At 45.6% G+C, this 19,902-nt stretch overlaps 1 protein-coding gene across 1 annotated transcript in view; it reads left to right on the top strand.

Annotated features, from left to right (window-relative positions):
• SLC22A16 (solute carrier family 22 member 16) overlaps positions 1-19,902 on the top strand; it is a 45,717-nt gene that overhangs the window by 7,796 nt on the left and 18,019 nt on the right. The window contains exons 3-4 of the mRNA XM_062187661.1: positions 803-920; positions 17,542-18,073. Of these exons, the coding sequence (XP_062043645.1) occupies positions 803-920; positions 17,542-18,073 (650 nt within the window). The remainder of the gene's footprint in view (positions 1-802; positions 921-17,541; positions 18,074-19,902) is intronic.

The raw sequence follows: 19,902 nt of genomic DNA, 5'->3' as shown, positions 1-19,902 counted from the left end.
TCTATCCCTCTGCCTTTCAAGTAAATGAATAAATCTGTAAGAAGTCAGCCACATATTGTTTGATTCCATTTGTATGCACTGTGCAGAACAGGCACATCTGAAGAGACAAAGTAGGTAGATGGATGACAGGGAATGGAGGGAGCAGAGAACAGGGAGTGATAGCCCCAGGTTCAGCATTCCTTTTCCAGCGATGACCATGTCCTGCAATTAGAGTGGAGATGGTTGCCTGCTTTTCTGAATACTCGAAAGGCCACCAAAGTGAATACCCTAAGAGCTGGGATTCTGTGGCAATTGTATAATATGACAGTTTTCTAAATCTGTCAGGATTATTGTTTGTATTTAGACAAAGAAATGCCTCTCTCAGTGATGAAAATGTAGAGCAAGTATGCACCTGATTTAGGAGCAGACGGTAGCTCCCCGGGGTCTAGAAGGACGTAGCAGCGCTGTGGGAACCTTGGTGAACAGAGAGCTGGCCTGGCGGGGAAGATGACCCAGTGGGTCAGAGCGCCCAGGCCCTGGAGGGAAAGGATGCCGTCTCCCTGCTGTGCCCTGCATCCCAGCCCACCTATGAGGGCGACCTGGGTGGTCACGTCTGTGTACCAGCAGCTTAGCTCAATCTCCAGGAAAGGCTGGTCTCTGGAAGAAATCGTGTGTCCACTCAAGATTTGCCCAAAATCAGTGAATGAATAACAGCAGTCGAATGCATAGGCTATTAAAAACGTCTGTAATATTCCTCTTTCTTGGTGCCTGGCAACAGTTTCAAGCAAACCTTCTCCTGCGCTGTGTGATTCTTGTTTTTCAGGAAGGGAAGACAAGTGGTGTTGTGGTTCACAAGCACCGGCATCTTTCTGTTTGGAATCCTGTCCACATTTACCTTTGACTACTACATCTTCATGATTGCACGCTTTTTTCTTGCCATGGTGAGTTCTGCCTTTCCCTCTGCGACTGTACTGCGGTATTGCCAAAGCTTGTTAGAATCTGGTGAGGGCGGGGCGGAAGCGGAGCCGAGTGCGGCGGGGGCCAGCCGTGTGCGGCGGAAGCGGAGCCGAGTGCGGCGGGGGCCAGCCGTGTGCGGCGGAAGCGGAGCCGAGTGCGGCGGGGGCCAGCCGTGTGCGGCGGAAGCGGAGCCGAGTGCGGCGGGGGCCAGCCGTGTGCGGCGGAAGCGGAGCCGAGTGCGGCGGGGGCCAGCCGTGTGCGGCGGAAGCGGAGCCGAGTGCGGCGGGGGCCAGCCGTGTGCGGCGGAAGCGGAGCCGAGTGCGGCGGGGGCCAGCCGTGTGCGGCGGAAGCGGAGCCGAGTGCGGCGGGGGCCAGCCGAGTGCGGCGGAAGCGGAGCCGAGTGCGGCGGGAGCCGAGTGCGGCGGGAGCCGAGTGACAGAATCTCACCAGCGCGGGAACCAACGGAGGAGGGTAAGACCTCAGAAACCCAAGACATTGAGGGGGGAGGGAAACAGAGGCCTCACCCTTCACTCAACAAGCAAAACAAAGAGCACTGCGATCTTACATATCTAAAGTGCAGCCAAACTCAATAACTTTAGCAAAACTGGAGAACACATTGAGGGCTGAATAAACTCTTGGTGTGGTCCCAGAGGTAGATCAAACGAATACTCACAGAGGCCAGATTTCAACTACCCTCAACTCCACTCCCAACTGAGTCAAAAAAAAAAAAAAAAAAAAAAACCATAAATTATCTCCAACATGCCAAACAATAAACATAGAAGCCGAGGTAACAAAAGCAAGGAAGACACTATGACGCCCCCAAAGGAGAAAGACACGCCAAAGCAAGATTATGAAGATGAAGAGATAGAGGAAATGCAAGAAGCAGATCTCAAAAAAGTGATAGGAACATTAAGAAATTCTCAAAAACAAATTCTTGAACTACAGAAATCCTTAATGGACAAGATAGAAAATCTCTCCCGTGAAAATGAAATATTAAGGAGAAATCAAAATGAAATGAAAAAACTAGTAGAACATAAAATTGAGATACTGACAAAAAACCTCAATGAAATGAAGAACTCAATGGATCAAATGGCAAACACACTAGAGAGCCTTAAAAACAGAATGGGTGAAGCAGAAGAGAGAATATCGGAATTAGAAGACAGAGAACAGGAAAGGAAACAGGCAAATCAAAGAAAAGAAGAAGAAATCAGAAATCTAAAAAACACTGTCAGGAATCTACAGGATACTATTAAAAAACCCAACATTCGGGTTCTAGGAGTTCCTGAAGGCATGGAAAGGGAGAAAGGATTAGAAGGCCTTTTTAGTGAGATACTAGCAGAAAATTTCCCAGGTTTGGAGAAAGACAGAGGCATCCTAGTACAGGAAGCTCATAGAACCCCTAATAAACATGACCAAAAGAGAACCTCACCACGTCACGTCATAATCAAATTCACCACAGTGAAACACAAAGAAAAGATCCTAAAATGTGCAAGAGAGAAACGCCAGATTACTCTCAGAGGATCTCCAATTAGACTTACAGCTGACTTCTCATCAGAAACCCTACAAGCCAGGAGAGAATGGCAAGATATAGCCCAGGTACTAAGAGAGAAAAACTGCCAGCCCAGAATATTATATCCCGCAAAGCTCTCATTTGTGAATGAAGGTGAAATAAAGACCTTTCACAGCAAACAGAAACTGAAAGAATTTGTCGCCACTCGTCCAGCCCTGCAAAAGATGCTTAAAGATGTATTACATACAGAAACACAGAAACACAGTAGCCAATATGAAGGAAGGTAAAGGAAGGAAACATCACAACAAAAGAACACAGGAATCTCAAACCAGATATCAGAAAATATCTTTGGTAAATGGCAGGGCAAAGTTACTCCTTCTCAATAGTAACATTGAATGTTAATGGCTTGAACTGTCCAGTTAAAAGACACCGATTAGCGGATTGGGTTAAGGAACAAAACCCATCTTTTTGCTGCTTACAAGAAACTCATCTTTCCAACAATGATCCATACAGACTGAAAGTGAAAGGCTGGAAAAAGATATACCATGCCAACAGAAATGAAAAAAGAGCAGGTGTAGCCATCTTAATATCGGACAACATAAACTTTACCATAAAAACTGTCAGGAGAGACAAAGAGGGACACTATTTAATGATTAAGGGATCCATTCAACAGGAAGATATAACAATTATCAATGTATATGCACCGAATCACAGGGCACCAGCTTATTTAAAAGACTTATTAAGGGACTTAAAGGGAGACTTAGACCCCAATACAATAGTACTGGGGGACTTCAATACTCCACTCTCAGAGATAGACAGATCATCAGGACAGAAGATCAACAAGGAGACAGCAGATTTAAATGACACTATAGCTCAAATGGATCTAACAGATATCTACAGAACATTTCATCCTACATCTAAGGACTTTACATTCTTCTCAGCAGTATATGGAACCTTCTCTAGGATTGACCACATACTAGGCCATAAAGCAAGTCTCAGCAAATTCAAAAGAATTAGAATCATACCATGCAGCTTCTCAGACCACAAAGGAATCAAATTGGAAATTAGCAACTCGGGAATCCCCAGAGCACGTGCAAACACATGGAGATTGAACAACATGCTCCTGAATGAACAATGGGTCATAGAAGAAATTAAAAGAGAAATCAAAAATTTTCTGGAAGTAAATGAGGATAACAACACAACATACCAAAACCTATGGGATACAACAAAAGCAGTGTTAAGAGGTAAGTTTATATCAATAGGTGCCTACATCAAGAAATTGGAGAGGCACCAAATAGAAGAGCTTTCAAGTCATCTCAAGGATCTAGAAAATCTGCAGCAAACCAAACCCAAACCCAGTAGAAGAAGGGAAATAATTAAAATCAAAGAAGAAATCAACAAGATTGAATCCAAAAAAACATTACAAAAAATCAGCCAAACGAGGAGCTGGTTTTTTTTGAAAAAATAAACAAAATTGACACCCCATTGGCCCAACTCACTAAAAAAAGAAGAGAAAAGACCCAAATCAATAGGATCAGAGATGAAAAAGGAAACATAACAACAGACACAACAGAAATAAAAAGAATCATCAGAAATTACTACAAGGACTTGTATGCCAGCAAACAGGGAAATCTATCAGAAATGGACAGATTCTTGGACACATACAACCTACCTAAATTGAGCCAGGAAGACATAGGAAACCTAAACAGACCCATAACTGACACAGAAATAGAAACAGTAATAAAGGCCCTCCCAACAAAGAAAAGCCCAGGACCAGATGGATTCACCGCTGAGTTCTACCAGACATTTAGAGAAGAACTAACTCCAATGCTTCTCAAACTATTCAGAGCAATCGAAAAAGAAGGAATTCTCCCAAATTCTTTCTATGAAGCCAGCATCACCTTAATTCCTAAGCCGGAAAAAGATGCAGCATTGAAAGAGAATTACAGACCAATATCCCTGATGAACATAGATGCAAAAATCCTCAATAAAATTCTGGCCAATAGAATGCAACAACACATCAGAAAGATCATCCATCCAGACCAAGTGGGATTTATCCCTGGTATGCAAGGATGGTTCAACGTCCGCAAAACAATCAACGTAATACACCACATTAACAGACTGCAGAAGAAAAACCATATGATTCTCTCAATAGACGCAGAGAAAGCATTTGATAAAATACAACACCCTTTCATGATGAAAACTCTAAGCAAACTGGGTATGGAAGGAACATTCCTCAATACAATCAAAGCAATATATGAAAAACCCACGGCCAACATCCTATTGAATGGGGAAAAGTTGGAAGCATTTCCGCTGAGATCTGGTACCAGACAGGGATGCCCACTCTCACCACTGCTATTCAATATAGTTCTGGAAGTTTTAGCCAGAGCTATTAGGCAAGAAAAAGAAATTAAAGGGATACAAATCGGGAAGGAAGAAGTCAAACTATCCCTCTTTGCAGATGATATGATTCTTTATTTAGGGGACCCAAAGAACTCTACTAAGAGACTATTGGAACTCATCGAAGAGTTTGGCAAAGTAGCAGGATATAAAATCAATCCACAAAAATCAACAGCCTTTGTATACACAGGCAATGCCAAGGCTGAGGAAGAACTTCTAAAATCAATCCCATTCACAATAGCCACAAAAACAATCAAATACCTTGGAATAAACTTAACCAAGGACGTTAAAGAACTCTATGATGAAAACTACAAAACCTTAAAGAAAGAAATAGAAGAGGATACCAAAAAATGGAGAAATCTTCCATGCTCATGGATTGGAAGAATCAATATCATCAAAATGTCTATTCTCCCAAAAGCAATTTATACATTCAATGCAATACCAATCAAGATACCGAAGACATTCTTCTCAGATCTGGAAAAAATGATACTGAAATTCATATGGAGACACAGAAGACCTCGAATAGCCAAAGCAATCTTGTACAACAAAAACAAAGCCGGAGGCATCACAATACCTGATTTTAGGACATACTACAGGGCAGTTGTTATCAAAACAGCATGGTACTGGTACAGAAACAGATGGATAGACCAATGGAACAGAATAGAAACACCAGAAATCAATCCAAACATCTACAGCCAACTTATATTTGATCAAAGATCCAAAACTAATCCCTGGAATAAGGACAGTCTATTCAATAAATGGTGCTGGGAAAACTGGATTTCCATATGCAGAAGCTTAAAGCAAGACCCATACCTTTCACCTTACACAAAAATTCACTCAACGTGGATTAAAGACTTAAATCTACGGCCCGAAACCATCAAATTATTAGAGAGCATTGGAGAAACCCTGCAAGATATAGGTACAGGCAAAGACTTTTTGGAAAAGACCCCAGGAGCACAGGCAGTCAAAACCAAAATTAACATTTGGGATTGCATCAAATTGAGAAGTTTCTGTACTTCGAAAGAAATAATCAGGAAAGTGAAGAGGCAACCGACAGAATGGGAGAAAATATTTGCAAACTATACTACAGATAAAGGGTTGATAACCAGAATCTACAAAGAAATCAAGAAATTCCACAACAACAGAACAAACAACCCACTGAAGAGATGGGCCAAGGACCTCAATAGACACTTTTCAAAAGAAGAAATCCAAATGGCCAACAGACACATGAAAAAATGTTCAAGATCACTAGCAATCAGAGAAATGCAAATCAAAACCACAATGAGGTTTCACCTCACCCCGGTGAGAATGGCTCACATCCAGAAATCTACCAACAATAGATGCTGGAGAGGATGTGGGGAAAAAGGGACACTAACCCACTGTTGGTGGGAATGCAAACTGGTTAAGCCATTATGGAAGTCAGTCTGGAGATTCCTCAGAAACCTGAACATAACCCTACCATACAACCCAGCCATCCCACTCCTTGGAATTTACCCAAAGGAAATTAATTTGGCTAATAAAAAAGCCATCTGCACATTAATGTTTATTGCAGCTCAATTCACAATAGCTAAGACCTGGAACCAACCCAAATGCCCATCAACAGTAGACTGGATAAAGAAATTATGGGACATGTACTCCATAGAATACTATACAGCAGTAAGGAACAATGAAACCCAGTCATTTGAAACAAGATGGAGGGATCTGGAAAACATCATGCTGAGTGAATTAAGCCAGTCCCAAAGAGACAAATATCATTTCTTTTCCCTGATCGGCGACAACTAACTGAGCACCAAAGGGGAAACCTACGGAAATGAAATGGACACTATAAGAAACAATGACCTGATCAGCTTAGGTCCTGACTCTAGATATAGAATGTAATACTTTATCCTTATACTTTGCGTTTCTGTGTGGGCACAAACTGATGAGCTCTTTACTAATGATATACTGAAGTGATCCTCTGTATATAAAGAGAATTGGAAATGAAAAAAAAAAATAACAACCTGGTATTGAAGGGGAAATGGCATAGAAAGTTAATTAATTTGAAAAAAAAAAATCATGTGGGTTCTCTGTCTTTAATGTGCTGTACATTGCTATTTGATGCTATAATTAGTAATCCAATGGTAGTTTTTTTCACTTTGTAGTGCTATATGGGCAAAATGTTGAAAACTTTACCTAATATATACTAAGCTGATCTTCTGTATACAAAGAGAATTGAAAATGAATCCTTACATGAATGGAAGGGGAGAGGGAGCGGGAGAGGGGAGGGTTGCGGGCGGGAGGGAATTTACGGGAGGGGGGAAGCCATTGTAACCCATAAGCTGTACTTTGGAAATTTATATTCATTAAATAAAAGTTAAAAAAAAAAAAAAAAAAAAAGAATCTGGTGAGGGCGATCGAGGACAAGTCTTTGCTCACTGCACAACAGAAGTCAGTTTGTGGAGCATTAACACCTATGCTTAGAGTGGAGCTCACCTGGAAACACGTTGCTGACCAGGCAAAACTGTGTGTTGGCCTCAAGACTGGAATGTGACACACATCCCAGGACGCCAAGGACATTTTTTTTTTTTTCAGAGTAATTACATTGGTGTAATCGGGGGCTGTATCCCTGGACCAAGCAGACAGCTGAGGTATATGGTTAAATTCTTTTTTTGTTTGTTTGTTTGTTTTTGACAGGCAGAGTTAGAGAGAGAGAGAGAGAAAGGTCTTCCGTTGGTTCACCCCCCAAATGGCCGCTTCAGCCAATGCCTGTGCCGATCCGAAGCCAGGAGCCAGGTGCCTCTTCCTGGTCTCCCATATGGGTGCAGGGCCCAAGCACTTGGGCCATCCTCCACTGCCTTCCTGGGCCACAGCAGAGAGCTGGACTGGAAGAGGAGCAACGGGATAGAACCCGGTGCCCTAAATGGGACTAGAACCCAGGGTGCTGGCGCTGCAGGCAGAGGATTAGACTAGTGAGCCACGGCGCCAGCTGGTTAAAGTTTTTTGTGAGGTGTGTGTGAGACCTTTGCATGAGAGGAGCAGGGGAGTGGGCAGCAAGGGTGTGGAGTTTGAACAACACCTTTGTCATCTGTTGGCTTGTTAGCCGACCTTGAGCAGACACGGTATCCACTTGGAGCCTCGATGTCTAATCCGTTAACCACAGGAAGAAGTGCCCGTTTCCCTGGTTGTTGTCAGGACTCGGCCCGATGAAAGGTGCACACCTGCAGGGTCGCCCTGGCTTGGGGTGGCCGTGCCTCAGCACGGCAGCTGTGACAGCAGGGACTCCTGGCAAGCCAGGGCTCGTGTGTCCACGTTCTGAGAGGCTGTGAGGCATCCAGACAGGTCTCCTGACTCCAGGAGAGCAGCAGCAGTGAGGCCGGGTGGGAGTTCACTGGGCACACTGGGCAGAGTGCATTTCCATCTGGGGCGGAGCAGGGCAGGCACAGAGCGCCTCGCAGCAGGACTGATGACCCGAGAGTCCCAAGGGAGCCAAGGATGCTCATCTCAGCACAAAGCCCTGCATCCCCACCCCCCAGGGAACAAGGGGAGGGGTCCATGTGAGGCTTCATCAGTGGCTGGAACCCATCCACATAGCCAAGGGTTGGGAGGATGCATAAGAAACATTAGAATGGGAGGTGCTACACCTTGAAAAGAGACCCGATACATACATACATACATACACACATACATACATATACATATATATATATGAATGTAAAGGATTTTTTTTTTTTTGACAGAGTGGATAGTGAGAGACAGAGAGAAAGGTCTTCCTTTGCCGTTGGTTCACCCTCCAATGGCCGCCGCGGTAGCACGCTGCGGCCAGCGCACCGCGCTGATCCGATGGCAGGAGCCAGGTGCTTCTCCTGGTCTCCCATGGGGTGCAGGGCCCAAGTACTTGGGCCATCCTCCACTGCACTCCCTGGCCACAGCACAGAGCTGGCCTGGAAGAGGGGCAACCAGGACAGGATCAGTGCCCCGACCGGGACTAGAGCCTGGTGTGCCGGCGCCGCAAGGCGGAGGATTAGCCTAGTGAGCTGCGGCGCCGGCCAATGCAAAGGATTTTTAAGCTAGAAGGTGGCAACCAGAAGTTCTGTTTGCCCTGAGAACACAGCTGTGTGACCTGAGTGAGATTTGATGAGACAGACCTTCCCGTGGGAGTGGTAGCTCCACAGAGGCACAGGTGCTGAGCGAGTGTGACAGTCTTCTTGGAAAACTGAAGAGGGTAATTCTGAAAATACGTTTCAGTCTTGCAAAATACCAGGTGTTGGTTCATGAAACCAAGAAAATGAGGCTGCACCTGCAAATACACGCGTGAACTCTGGCCATCATTTTGAAGGTCTCTTTGCTTTGGTTCTCATGGGCATCGTGTTTGTGGTGCAGGTCTGAGCACAGCAGGTCATGCAGATTCATTCACTGGACACAGCTGTGGAGCTGCGGACAGAGTAAACTAGGCCCAGCCAAGTAAACCAGTCCCAGCACTCTCCGTTTACCTGCAGTACAGTGGGAAGGCAGGGCACTGATCAGCCATTCTCCAAACTAAATACAGTGGTGATCATGAGAGGGGGTCCCGCTGCAGTCTGGAAGGTAGGGTCAGGGACGTTTTAGTCTGAGGGATGCGTGAGAATAGGACATTCCAGCAAAGGTAGCAGCAAGTGAGAACGCCCTGAGAGGAGAATTGAAGGCTGGAGAATAGACAGGGGTGAGATGCTTGAGGAGGTTCGGGTGGGGTGGGGGTAGAGGTGAGGCAGGCAGTAGGCAGGACCATGCAGGATGGTAAAGATTTGGCTCTGGGCCAGTCATGTGGCGTAGTGGGTAAAGTGCAGCACTGGTATCCCATATGGGCGCTGGTTTAAGTCCTGGCTATTCCACTTCTGATCCAGCTCTCTGCTATGGCCTGGGAAAGCAGTAGAAGATAGCCCACGTGCTTTAACCCCTGCACCTGCGTGATAGACCCGGAGGAAGCTTCTGGATCAGCGCTGCTCCAGCTCTGGCTGTTGCGGCCAACTGGGGACTGAACCAGCAGATGGAAGTCCTCTCTGACTGTTCTCTCTCTGTGGAACTCTGACTTTCAAATAAATAAATAAATCTTAAAAAAAAAACAAAAGATTTGGCTCTTTCTCCTACAGGCTATCAAGGCCTCGTAGGTTCAAGAGGAGGATGGGGTGTGCGGTACTCATTCTGGCTGCTGTATGGAGTTGGAGTCGGAAGCAGATGTGAGCAATAGAGGATTATCCATGGAGGTGATGGATGTAAATGGATTGCAGGAGCCTCTTGGAATTGCTCAGGCAGTTGTGTACAGATTGTCTGAATCCGATGACAGCAGTAGCCATCAGGAAGTGGATTGCACTCGGGAGAAATAAGGGGAGTTGAACAACTTGACAGGGACTAATGTTACAGCTCCGTTTCACCAGGCAATTTGTAGGCGTGGAAGTTTTCACACTCTTGCCTGTGTGCTCTAATAGCTGCTAATGCTTGCCAAGGGCCTTCTTGGGTGGAGGGCTCCTGACGGTCGGGGTTCTATGTCATTCCCAGGCTGCCATGCTCCTTTTAAACCATATGTACAGTCAATGGGCCCTGAATAATTTTAGAGGTAAGTGGTAGGAATAATTGAGGAAGGAGCTATGCAGGGATTGTTCTCTCGTGTGAATAGGATCAAGCTTGTGCGTGTGGCGTGTCCTTTTCCTTGCTGTGTTGAGATGGTGTGTAAAGGGAGGAGAGAGCTGTGATGAGTATGCTGGCTCGTGATAGGGCAATGATGAAGTTGGATTGTGAAAATGATGATAGACCTCGACTAATTCTCCAGTGAAGTTTCTGTTTTGTAGGCTGAGTTAAGTTTGCTAGAACTCATGCTGCTTCAGGGGTAAAGCTGCTGTGGGTCGCGCGGGCTAGTGCTGCAGTTTGGCTGTGAATTGGCTCGTTGTTTTGAGTTTGCGAGGCAGAGTAAACCTGATGACGTTAGACCATGGGCGATTATTGGAGTCATAGCTCCTCTACATTGCCCTGGTGTTTGAATGAGAAAATCTTCAATTCCCAGGGCTCAGTGGCTTTTGTCACAAAGATATGAATCCGACCACCAGTCCAGCAGCCCACGTCCAGCACCTCCCTGCCTGGTGCTGGAGTCAGTCCTGGGCTGTGGAGGGAGCGGCACTCTGTCCAGCCTCACGGTGATTCTCCCACACAAGGTGGAATTGGAGATCTTACACAGGAGGGGGGTTACAACATCTCTTTAAAGGAATGAGTCCTGCCTGCCTGATCCTCCCCAGAACCCTCCACCACGTGGAATCTGGAAGACGTGGACCAGTGAACTTTTCAACGAAATTAACGTCAGTGGGGCTGGTGCCTGGCAGATAAAGCCACAGCCTGGGACTCTGGCATCCCATGTGGGACCGGAAGGTGTCCCAGCTGCTCCACCTCTGATCCAGCTCCCTGCTAATGGCCTGGGAAAGCAGCAGAACATGACCCAAGAGCTTGGGCCCCTGCCCCCATGGGGAAGACTTGGATGAAACTCCTGGCTCCTGGCTTCAGCCTGGCCCTGTCCTGGCCATTGTGACCATCTGGGAAGGGATCCAGCAGATGGAAGATCTTTCTATCTCTCCTCTATAACTCTGCCATTCAAATAAATAAATAAATAAATAAATCTTTTTTTAAAATTAATATCCTGAGGACAGTGACATGATGAAGCTTCACAGGGAACGATGAGTGTCAGAGGATGAAGAAAGCCCTGGGGAGATGAGTGGTGCTCCAGATTAACTTTACAAAATTAACTTTATGATTTATCTTATCAAAGGCAAATATGAAATAATTTTGTAGGAAACATTCCAATACTTCACATCCCCTCCCGCAAAGTTCATCATTTGATTCATTCTTTGTTCCAAGAATCACGTTATTATAAACCAAATTTTGTTAAAGATAGGCAAATTTTCAAAACAAAGTTCTTTCCTAGTTTTTTTTTTTTTTAATTCTGGTAAAACACATGTAACATAAAACGTGCCATCGCCGTCTTGTAGGGGCAGTCAATGATACTGAGTGCATTGGTGTTGTAAACCCTGGACCCCCAAGCATCTCCAGAACTCCTTTTATCTTGCAAAGCTGAACATGTGTCCACTAACAGTAACTCCCCTCTCACCCCTCCCTGCGTGCCTCAGCCCTGGCAGCCCCCTTCTGCTTTTTAACTCTGAGTCCGACTACCCTACGAACCTAGTTTAAGTTGAATCCTACAGTATTTGTCTTTTTGTGACTGATTTCACTGAGCCTACTATTCTCAAGGTTCCTGCAAAATGCCCTTCCTTCTCAAGGCTGAGCGAGACCCCATTGTTTGCAGTTACCACCTTTTCCTCCTGTGTTCATCCGCTGGCTCACTCTGGGTTCCTGATGTATTGTAGCTGTTAGGAAGAACATGGCGGGGGGTGCACGCACCTCTTGGAGACCTCACTTTCAGTTCTCTGGGGTGTACCCAGAAGTGGAATCACTGCGTCGTGTGGTAACCCTCTTTGTAAATTTTTTGAGGACTTGTCATCTTGTTTTCCACAGAGGTTGCCCCGTTGTGCATCCTGACAGCAGTTCACAGGGTTCTAGTCTCTCTCCGTCCTCACCAGCGGTCCTCAATGCTGTGGTGCTGAGCATCAGCCATCCTCCTGGCTAGGAGGTGATAGCTCACCGTGGCTCTGATTTGCATTTCCCTAGTGGTTAATGATGCTGAGCATCTGTGTTTCATGCTTATTGGCTAGTTGTGTGTCTTATTAAGGGAAATCAAGTCCATTGCCCATTTTTGAATTGGTTTGCTTAGGTTTTTTTTGGTTATTATTGAATTGTGGTAGTTTCTGTAGGATCCCTGACCAAAAATATTATTTACAAATATTTTCTGGAGGTTGTCTTTTCCCTCAAATTTTGATGCACAGAAGTTTTAATTTTCATGAAGTCCTCTGAGTCATTTTTTAAAAATTTCTGCCTCCCCAAAGCAAGTTTTAATGAAATCTGTTTTTCTTTTTTCCCTATAGTTACTATACATTTTTGGCCTCCATTTATTTTTATTTCTTTAACTTTCCTGTAGGTAGTATATGGTGGAGGTCTTGGGATTTTTTTTGTTTTGTTTTTCAATCTAAACAGCCACTTTAAGTCTTTTGGCTGGGGAATTTAATACATTTGTTTCCAAGGCTAGTATTGATAGGTGAGAAGTAGCACCTGTCATTTTGTTGATTGCTTACGGATTATCCCTGCCCTGTTGGTGAATTTGGTAGTGTCATGTGTTTACATGTTTACTTCCGATGTAGGGCTCCCTTCAGAATTCCTTGTAAGGCTTGTTTTGTGTTCGTGTGTGTTCTCTAGGCTTTTGCTTATCCAGGAAATACCTTATTTCTCCTTCACTTCTAAAGGATAGCTTTATCATCCATAATGTTTGTGGTTGGAAGGTTTCTTGCTTTTAAGACCTTGAATATATCATCCCACTATATTCTGCCCTGTGAGGTTTCTGCTGAAAAGTCTGATGCTAGTGTAACAGGTTTTCGTTTATATATAACATAATGCTTTTCTGTTGCGGTCTTTAGGCATCTCTCCTTATCCTTAACTTTTGACAATTTGGCTACAAGATGCCTTAGAGAAAATCTTTTTATGGGTGAGTTGGCTTGGGGCCCTTTGAGCTTCTTGCATCTGGATGTCTATATTTCTTTCAAGACTTGGGAAGTACAGAGTCGCCCTGTGAGGCCGCACCATCGGGGAGAGTAGGGCAATGGTGTTCTTCCACAAGAAGCACTGGGGACAGGCTTCGGTGAGCACGTCCACCTTTATTCACAACCACGTACACTTTTAATGGGCGGGCAGAAGGGCTGTAACTAATTCAGGGAACACTAACTCTATAGGACAGAACTAAATGTTATTTTGGTTATTTTTTGTTACATTGTTATTTTTGCCAAAATGCCTCTCCAATCAGCTTGAAGGTCATGTAGCTAGGGTAGCTTTCCAGGTGGGCCTGGGCCCCACCCGGGAGCAGTTTACCTGATTGGCAGAAGGTGGGGCTGGGGGGAAATGTCCCCAGGGCTCCTGCTACCTGCCAGCAGCCAGGCTTTGGGGTCCTTCCCAGGAGGCATGGCGCACCGTGCACTCTCAACCTCCTGCAAGGGCAAGGCAGGCAGCCTCACGGGATCACCCACAGGGAAGCCTTCAACTCTTACTGCATTTAGTAGGTTCTCAGTGCTTTTTCTTTTTCTTCTTCAGGAATCCCTGTAATATGAATATTTGGTTTCTCAATGGTGTCCCATATTTCATATAGACTTTCTTCAGTCTTTTTAATTCTTTTCTTTTTTTCTGGTTGGGGTATTTCAAAAATCTTGTGCTCTATATCAGAAATTCTTTCCTTGACTTGATCTATTCTATTTTCCTTGACTTGATCTATTTCCTTGACTTGATCTATTCAGGTGAAGTTCTCAATCACATTTTTATTGATTTAAGTTTTCATCTCCAAAATTTCTGTTTTTTTTTTTTGGAGATTTATGTATTTATTTGAAAGGCAGAATTAGAGAAAGAGGGAGAGAAGGAAAGAGGGAGGGAGGGAGAAAGGGAGAGAGGGAGAGGAATATATAGAGATCATCCACCCACTGGTTTACTACCCAAATGGCCATAATGGTTGGAACTGGCCCAGGTCAACACCAGGAGCCCAGAACTCCATCTGGGTTTCTCATTGAAGATACAGACACCCAGACATTTGGGCCACTTTCTGCTGTTTTCCTAGGCACACATTAGTAGGGAACTGGATGGGAATTGGAGCAGCTGAGACTCAAACCATTGCCCATATGGGATACCAGCATTGCAGGAAACAGCTTAACCTGTTTCGCCACAACACTGGCCCCTGTTTGATTCTTCTTAATGATTTCTGTCACCTTAGTGGATTTTTCACTCATGTCACCCACTAATCTCCTCATTTCTTTCTTTTTTTTTTTTTTTACAGGCAGAGTGGACAGTGAGAGAGAGAGACAGAGAGAAAGGTCTTCCTTTTGCCGTTGGTTCACCCTCCAATGACTGCCGCGGCCGGCGCGCTGCGACCGGCACACCGCGCTGATCCGATGGCAGGAGCCAGGTGCTTCTCCTGGTCTCCCATGGGGTGCAGGGCCCAAGCACTTGGGCCATCCTCCACTGCACTCCCGGGCCACAGCAGAGAGCTGGCCTGGAAGAGGGGCAACCGGGACAGAATCCGGTGCCCCGACCGGGACTAGAACTCGGTGTGCCGGCGCCGCAAGGCGGAGGATTAGCCTGTTGAGCCACGGTGCCGGCCTCTTTTTTTTTTTTTTTTTTTTTGACAGGCAGAGTGGACAGTGAGAGAGAGAGACAGAGAGAAAGGTCTTCCTTTGCCGTTGGTTCACCCTTCAATGGCCGCTGCGGCCGGCACACCACGCTGATCCGATGGCAGGAGCCAGGTGCTTCTTCTGGTCTCCCATGGGGTGTGGGCCCCAAGCACTTGGGCCATCCTCCACTGCACTCCCTGGCCACAGCAGAGAGCTGGCCAGGAAGAGGGGCAACCGGGACAGAATCCGGTGCCCCGACCAGGACTAGAACCCGGTATGCCAGCACTGCAAGGCAGAGGATTAGCCTATTGAGCCGCGGCGCCGGCCTAATCTCCTCATTTCTATAAGTTGTCCATCTGTAGTCTCTTGCATCATACTGAGTTTTCTTACAATCTTACTTTGGTTGTGTTTCTGGCATTTCATAGATTTTCATCAGATCAGGATCAAGTTCTGGAGAACTCTTGTGTTCTTTGGGAGGTGTCATGCTACCTTGCCTCTTCACATTTCCTATGTCCTTACAGAGATGTTTGCACATCTGGTGTAATAACAGTCCCTTCTTTATGGAGTCAGTTGCAATGAAACAGAGCTTACGGTTTAGGTGGAATTCAAGGTGTCACTTGGCTTGTTGCTTTGACATCGGTTCTAGGTGAGCCAAGAAGTGTAACCACTGAGTGATTTCTTTTGGAAGACTTTAATCACTGTCAGCTGTGTCTATAGGCGACGCAGTGGTTCAGTCTTCAGCAGTCTGTAGGGGCAGAATGTGAACGTGGGCTGCCTAAAGTGTGTGCCTTCAGTCCCCAAAGTGTTTGATGTCAGTTACACTGGGGATTCTGACAGCCAGGGTCTCATTCCAGGTGCTGAGGAACACAAAGGGGGCTGTCCCCTTGTCCCACCAGCAAGCCTGAGTGATGCTGGGGTATCCATAGCTGTGGCTCTCTGATTGTGATGTAGATCGGCCCTTCCCCAGGTCCTGCTGGGAGAGTCCACCTGGTCCTGTGGCTTATAACACCAAAAGCCCTAGTCCCAAGATGGGGGGACATGAGCTTAACCCTGCTGCAGTCCTACAGGGTGACTACAGGTATACAGGAGATTTTGCCCCGGCAGGTATGAGTCTGGAGAGGTGGAATACCTGCAGGTACTTCCCTAGGTCCTACCAGTTAGATTCCAGTGGATTTGAGGAAATTAGTACTGATCCTTACAGTCCTGGTTTTACCGGATACAATGGGGTCAGTATCCAGATTTCCCAGGGTGGGAGCCAGGTGTCAATGGTGGTAGCCACCTTCCTGCAGCAGAGCGATGCAGATACTTTTGAATGAATGCAAATTACTCCAAAGATTGCATTGCCAACATCAGCAGACCTGGTTCTGCAAGGCAGAGATGGAATTGCCCTCAGGTCTCATGTGGCATACAAGAGCGATGCTGGGGTTCATGCCCAGAGCTCCCAGGACCATGAGCTGGGTGGTGTCAAGGGAACTTTTTTCAGTTGGGTCCAGATTTTTTAATGGGCTGCTCTGGTGCTAGCGCCCAGAAGCTGAGGGGAACCTCTCTAAATCACACAGCATGAGTGAATGCAGCACAAAACTGCCACAGCTGCAGGATGCAGGAGGTCTGCCCTCTGACCTCTAAGTTGCCTTGACTCTGTCTCTGGTCACTTCTGTTAGTGGAAGAGAGATCAGCTGTGCCCTCTGCACAGCCAGTTGAGACTGGTGCTTTGGGAGCAAAGGGAAGGGGTAGGTATCATGGCTTCCCTTGTTAGAACCAAGTAGTTGCTCAGACCCCAGGCACCTCCCCAGGCCGGAGCTGAAGTCAGTGGGGCACTGTGGCTTTCTCCCTCAGTTAAAGCTGCCGGTGGCAGGGCAGGTAGCAACGCCTTCCTACCTTGACTTGGGAAGATGGCGACTCCCAACTGACAGCCAGCTGTGTAGATGCAGGGTGCGGCTGGCGGACAAAGACACTCTTTCCTTGCTGTCCCACCTGGGCTCTGTTCTGTTCCATTCTGTTCTGTCACTTCTCCACTGAAAGTTTCTGTCAGTCTCCCTCTTTATTTTTCTGATTTTTCTGTAGCTGATGTCAGTGTGGCTTCTCAGTATTGAGGCATCTTGGGACTTCTTTGGTTCCCATTTAATAATTGGGATTTCACAATAAGACCTCTTTTACGCAGATACCTTAATATTTGCATTCACAAGGACCTGAGAAATAAATCCACATTATAATGGAACATTTAAATGACACATTTACATATCTGTAGCCATTTGGGGTGGGGAGGGTACAGGAAGATAAAAGGACCCTTGGGGTTGAGTGCCCTTTGGTAAATAAGATTTGGGCTTCAGAGAGAAGTCTTTGTCCAGCTCTCTGTTGCCTGTGTGTGAATTGCAGAGGGCAGACCCCTCAGTTGTTATCCCTGTGACTGTAACCGTGAACCCTCCCCTCCTTGTCTTTCAGGCTACAAGTGGCTATCTCGTGGTGGGGTTTGTCTACGTGACGGAATTCGTTGGCAGAAAATCTCGGACGTGGACATCCATGAACATGAACAGCTTTTTTGTGTTTGGCCTGATCGTGGTGGCTTTGACAGGCTACTTTGTCAAGACCTGGTGGCTTTATCAAGTTGTCCTCTCTTCAATGACTTTTCCCTTTATTCTGTACTGCTGGATGCTCCCAGAGTCACCTTTCTGGCTCATCTCCGAGGGGAGGTACAAAGAAGCACAGCAGCTCGTTGACGTGATGGCCAACTGGAATGGCACCAGCCGCTGTGACCTGTGTGAAGTTCTGTCACTGGATCTGAGTGCTCCCGTTGGTAGTAAATCCTCTGCCACTAGGAAGCCCAACATATTAGATCTGTTCTACAGCTGGAACGTTACGTCAGGAACACTGACGATTTGGCTTGTTTGGTTCACAGTGAGTTTTGGATTCTATTCTTTGTCCATGAAGCCTATTCACTCAGGAGACAGTGTCTACATCAACCTCTTCCTTGTGGGTAAGTAGTTGCAATCTAGTTAAATGTGACAATGAAGTGAAATGTCTACTATGTTTTTATACTTAATTTTGGTGCTGAGATGCATTGTCTTTCTAATATTAACTACTATTAACCATATTATTATGATAACTTTTAGCTTTACCAAATATATATATATATATATATATATATATATATTTAAAGATTTATTTTATTTATTTGAAAGAGTTAGAGAGAGGTAGAGACAGAGAGAGAGGTCTTCCATCCGCTGGTTCACTCCCCAGATGGTTGCAATGGCCAGAGCTGCGCTGATCCAAAGGCAGGAGCCAGGAGCCAGGAGCCAGGAGTTTCCTCTAGGTCTCCCACGCAGGTACAGGGGCCCAAGGACTTGGGCCATCTTCCACTGCTTTCCCAGGCGATAGTAGAGAGCTGGATTGGAAGAGGAGCAGCCGGGACTAGAAACTGGCACCCAAATGGAATGCCGGCGATTCAGGCCAGGGCTTTAATCCACTGTGCCATAGCGCCAGCCCCAGCTTTACCAAATATATTTTAACTCATGTATATATCTTCTTTTTGGAAAAAAAATGCATACAGTCAAAATAATTTAGTCTTTCCCCACCTTCCTGTCTCTGCGTCTCTGCTCCTTGCTTCCACCCATCCTCACCCAGGAATTGTGCCCTCAGGTAACTTCTGTACTGTTTGGCTTGTACCCTTTCACCTCTGTCTCTATGCATTTCCGTATCTTTGTGCCTATAAATGTCTCATACTTTAACACAAATGAAATCATTCACTACCTATGATTCCTTTGTAAGTTGTTTTCCTTTTAAAATTTAATATGTTTTGGGAATCTGGCATCTTTCTGTCTTCAAATGTCCTTAATTTAGAAATTTGATTAGTAAAGTCAACTGAACGTATACTTTTATGCTTCTCTCATTGTAGTGGCAGGCTGAAATGGCTTTGGCTGGCTTGAGATGTGACTCCTTTGCATAATCCAAGTTTGAATTAAACTCGAGAGAAATACTAGAAATATGCCTTTATCCATCCAGTGTTAACTCCTGGTAATTTCTGGATAGACTGCCTGTATTTAGAGTAGGAAAATCTTACTTTGTAATGTTTATCCATAGACCCCATCTGTGCTCATTCTAAAGCCCCAGTGGCCCATCTAGGTTTGTTTATTATACTGCAGTCGGAATTGTAAGTCATTTTAAGAAAACGTCTTCACTCCTTTTTTGGGCAAGCTGATAAATAAGTTTGTTCATCCTGCACGTCATTTTGAGGAACAGTGTGGTGTGTCCAGAACAGAGCCACAAGTGGCAGGGGCATCAGTGGGGTACAGGAAGCATGGAGTAGGGAGCGAGGGAAAGCTGGGGCTTCAGATCTTTGTGATGTGATTTCTTAGTTTTGGTGCATTTTCAAGAAACTGGGCAATCCCATAACTATGAAATGTTTCCAGAGACAAATGCACATGGTTTGATGGGACGTGCGATTCTGTCCGTGTCGTGTGATTCCCTCCCCGTTAGTGCCCTTGCTGACAGGTGCTCATCAGCACTCCTCTTGTGGGAATTTTTGAACAACCTTTCAACTCTTCAGGCGGTTGGGACTGGTAGGAATTTCAGCCTGGTTTTGTATCATTTGTAGCTCAGTAGCTTCAAGATACACGAAGGGGTTATGGGGTAAGGGTGGTGGGATGGGGTTCAAGTGACAAGGAAGCTGACATGTAACTAAATGAGGAAAGTGATGACACGTTGTCCTAATGCCAAGGGAGCTGGGCCTCCTTGCTTGCAATATTGAAAGCCCAGCCGTGGTCAAGCTAAGATGCTGATTTTTTTTTTAAGATTTATTTTATTTAT

This window comes from Lepus europaeus, chromosome 3, assembly GCF_033115175.1.
Source record: "Lepus europaeus isolate LE1 chromosome 3, mLepTim1.pri, whole genome shotgun sequence".
In the NCBI taxonomy this organism is placed as follows: Eukaryota; Metazoa; Chordata; class Mammalia; order Lagomorpha; family Leporidae; genus Lepus; species Lepus europaeus.
This window is presented reverse-complemented; position numbering and strand designations above follow the sequence as displayed.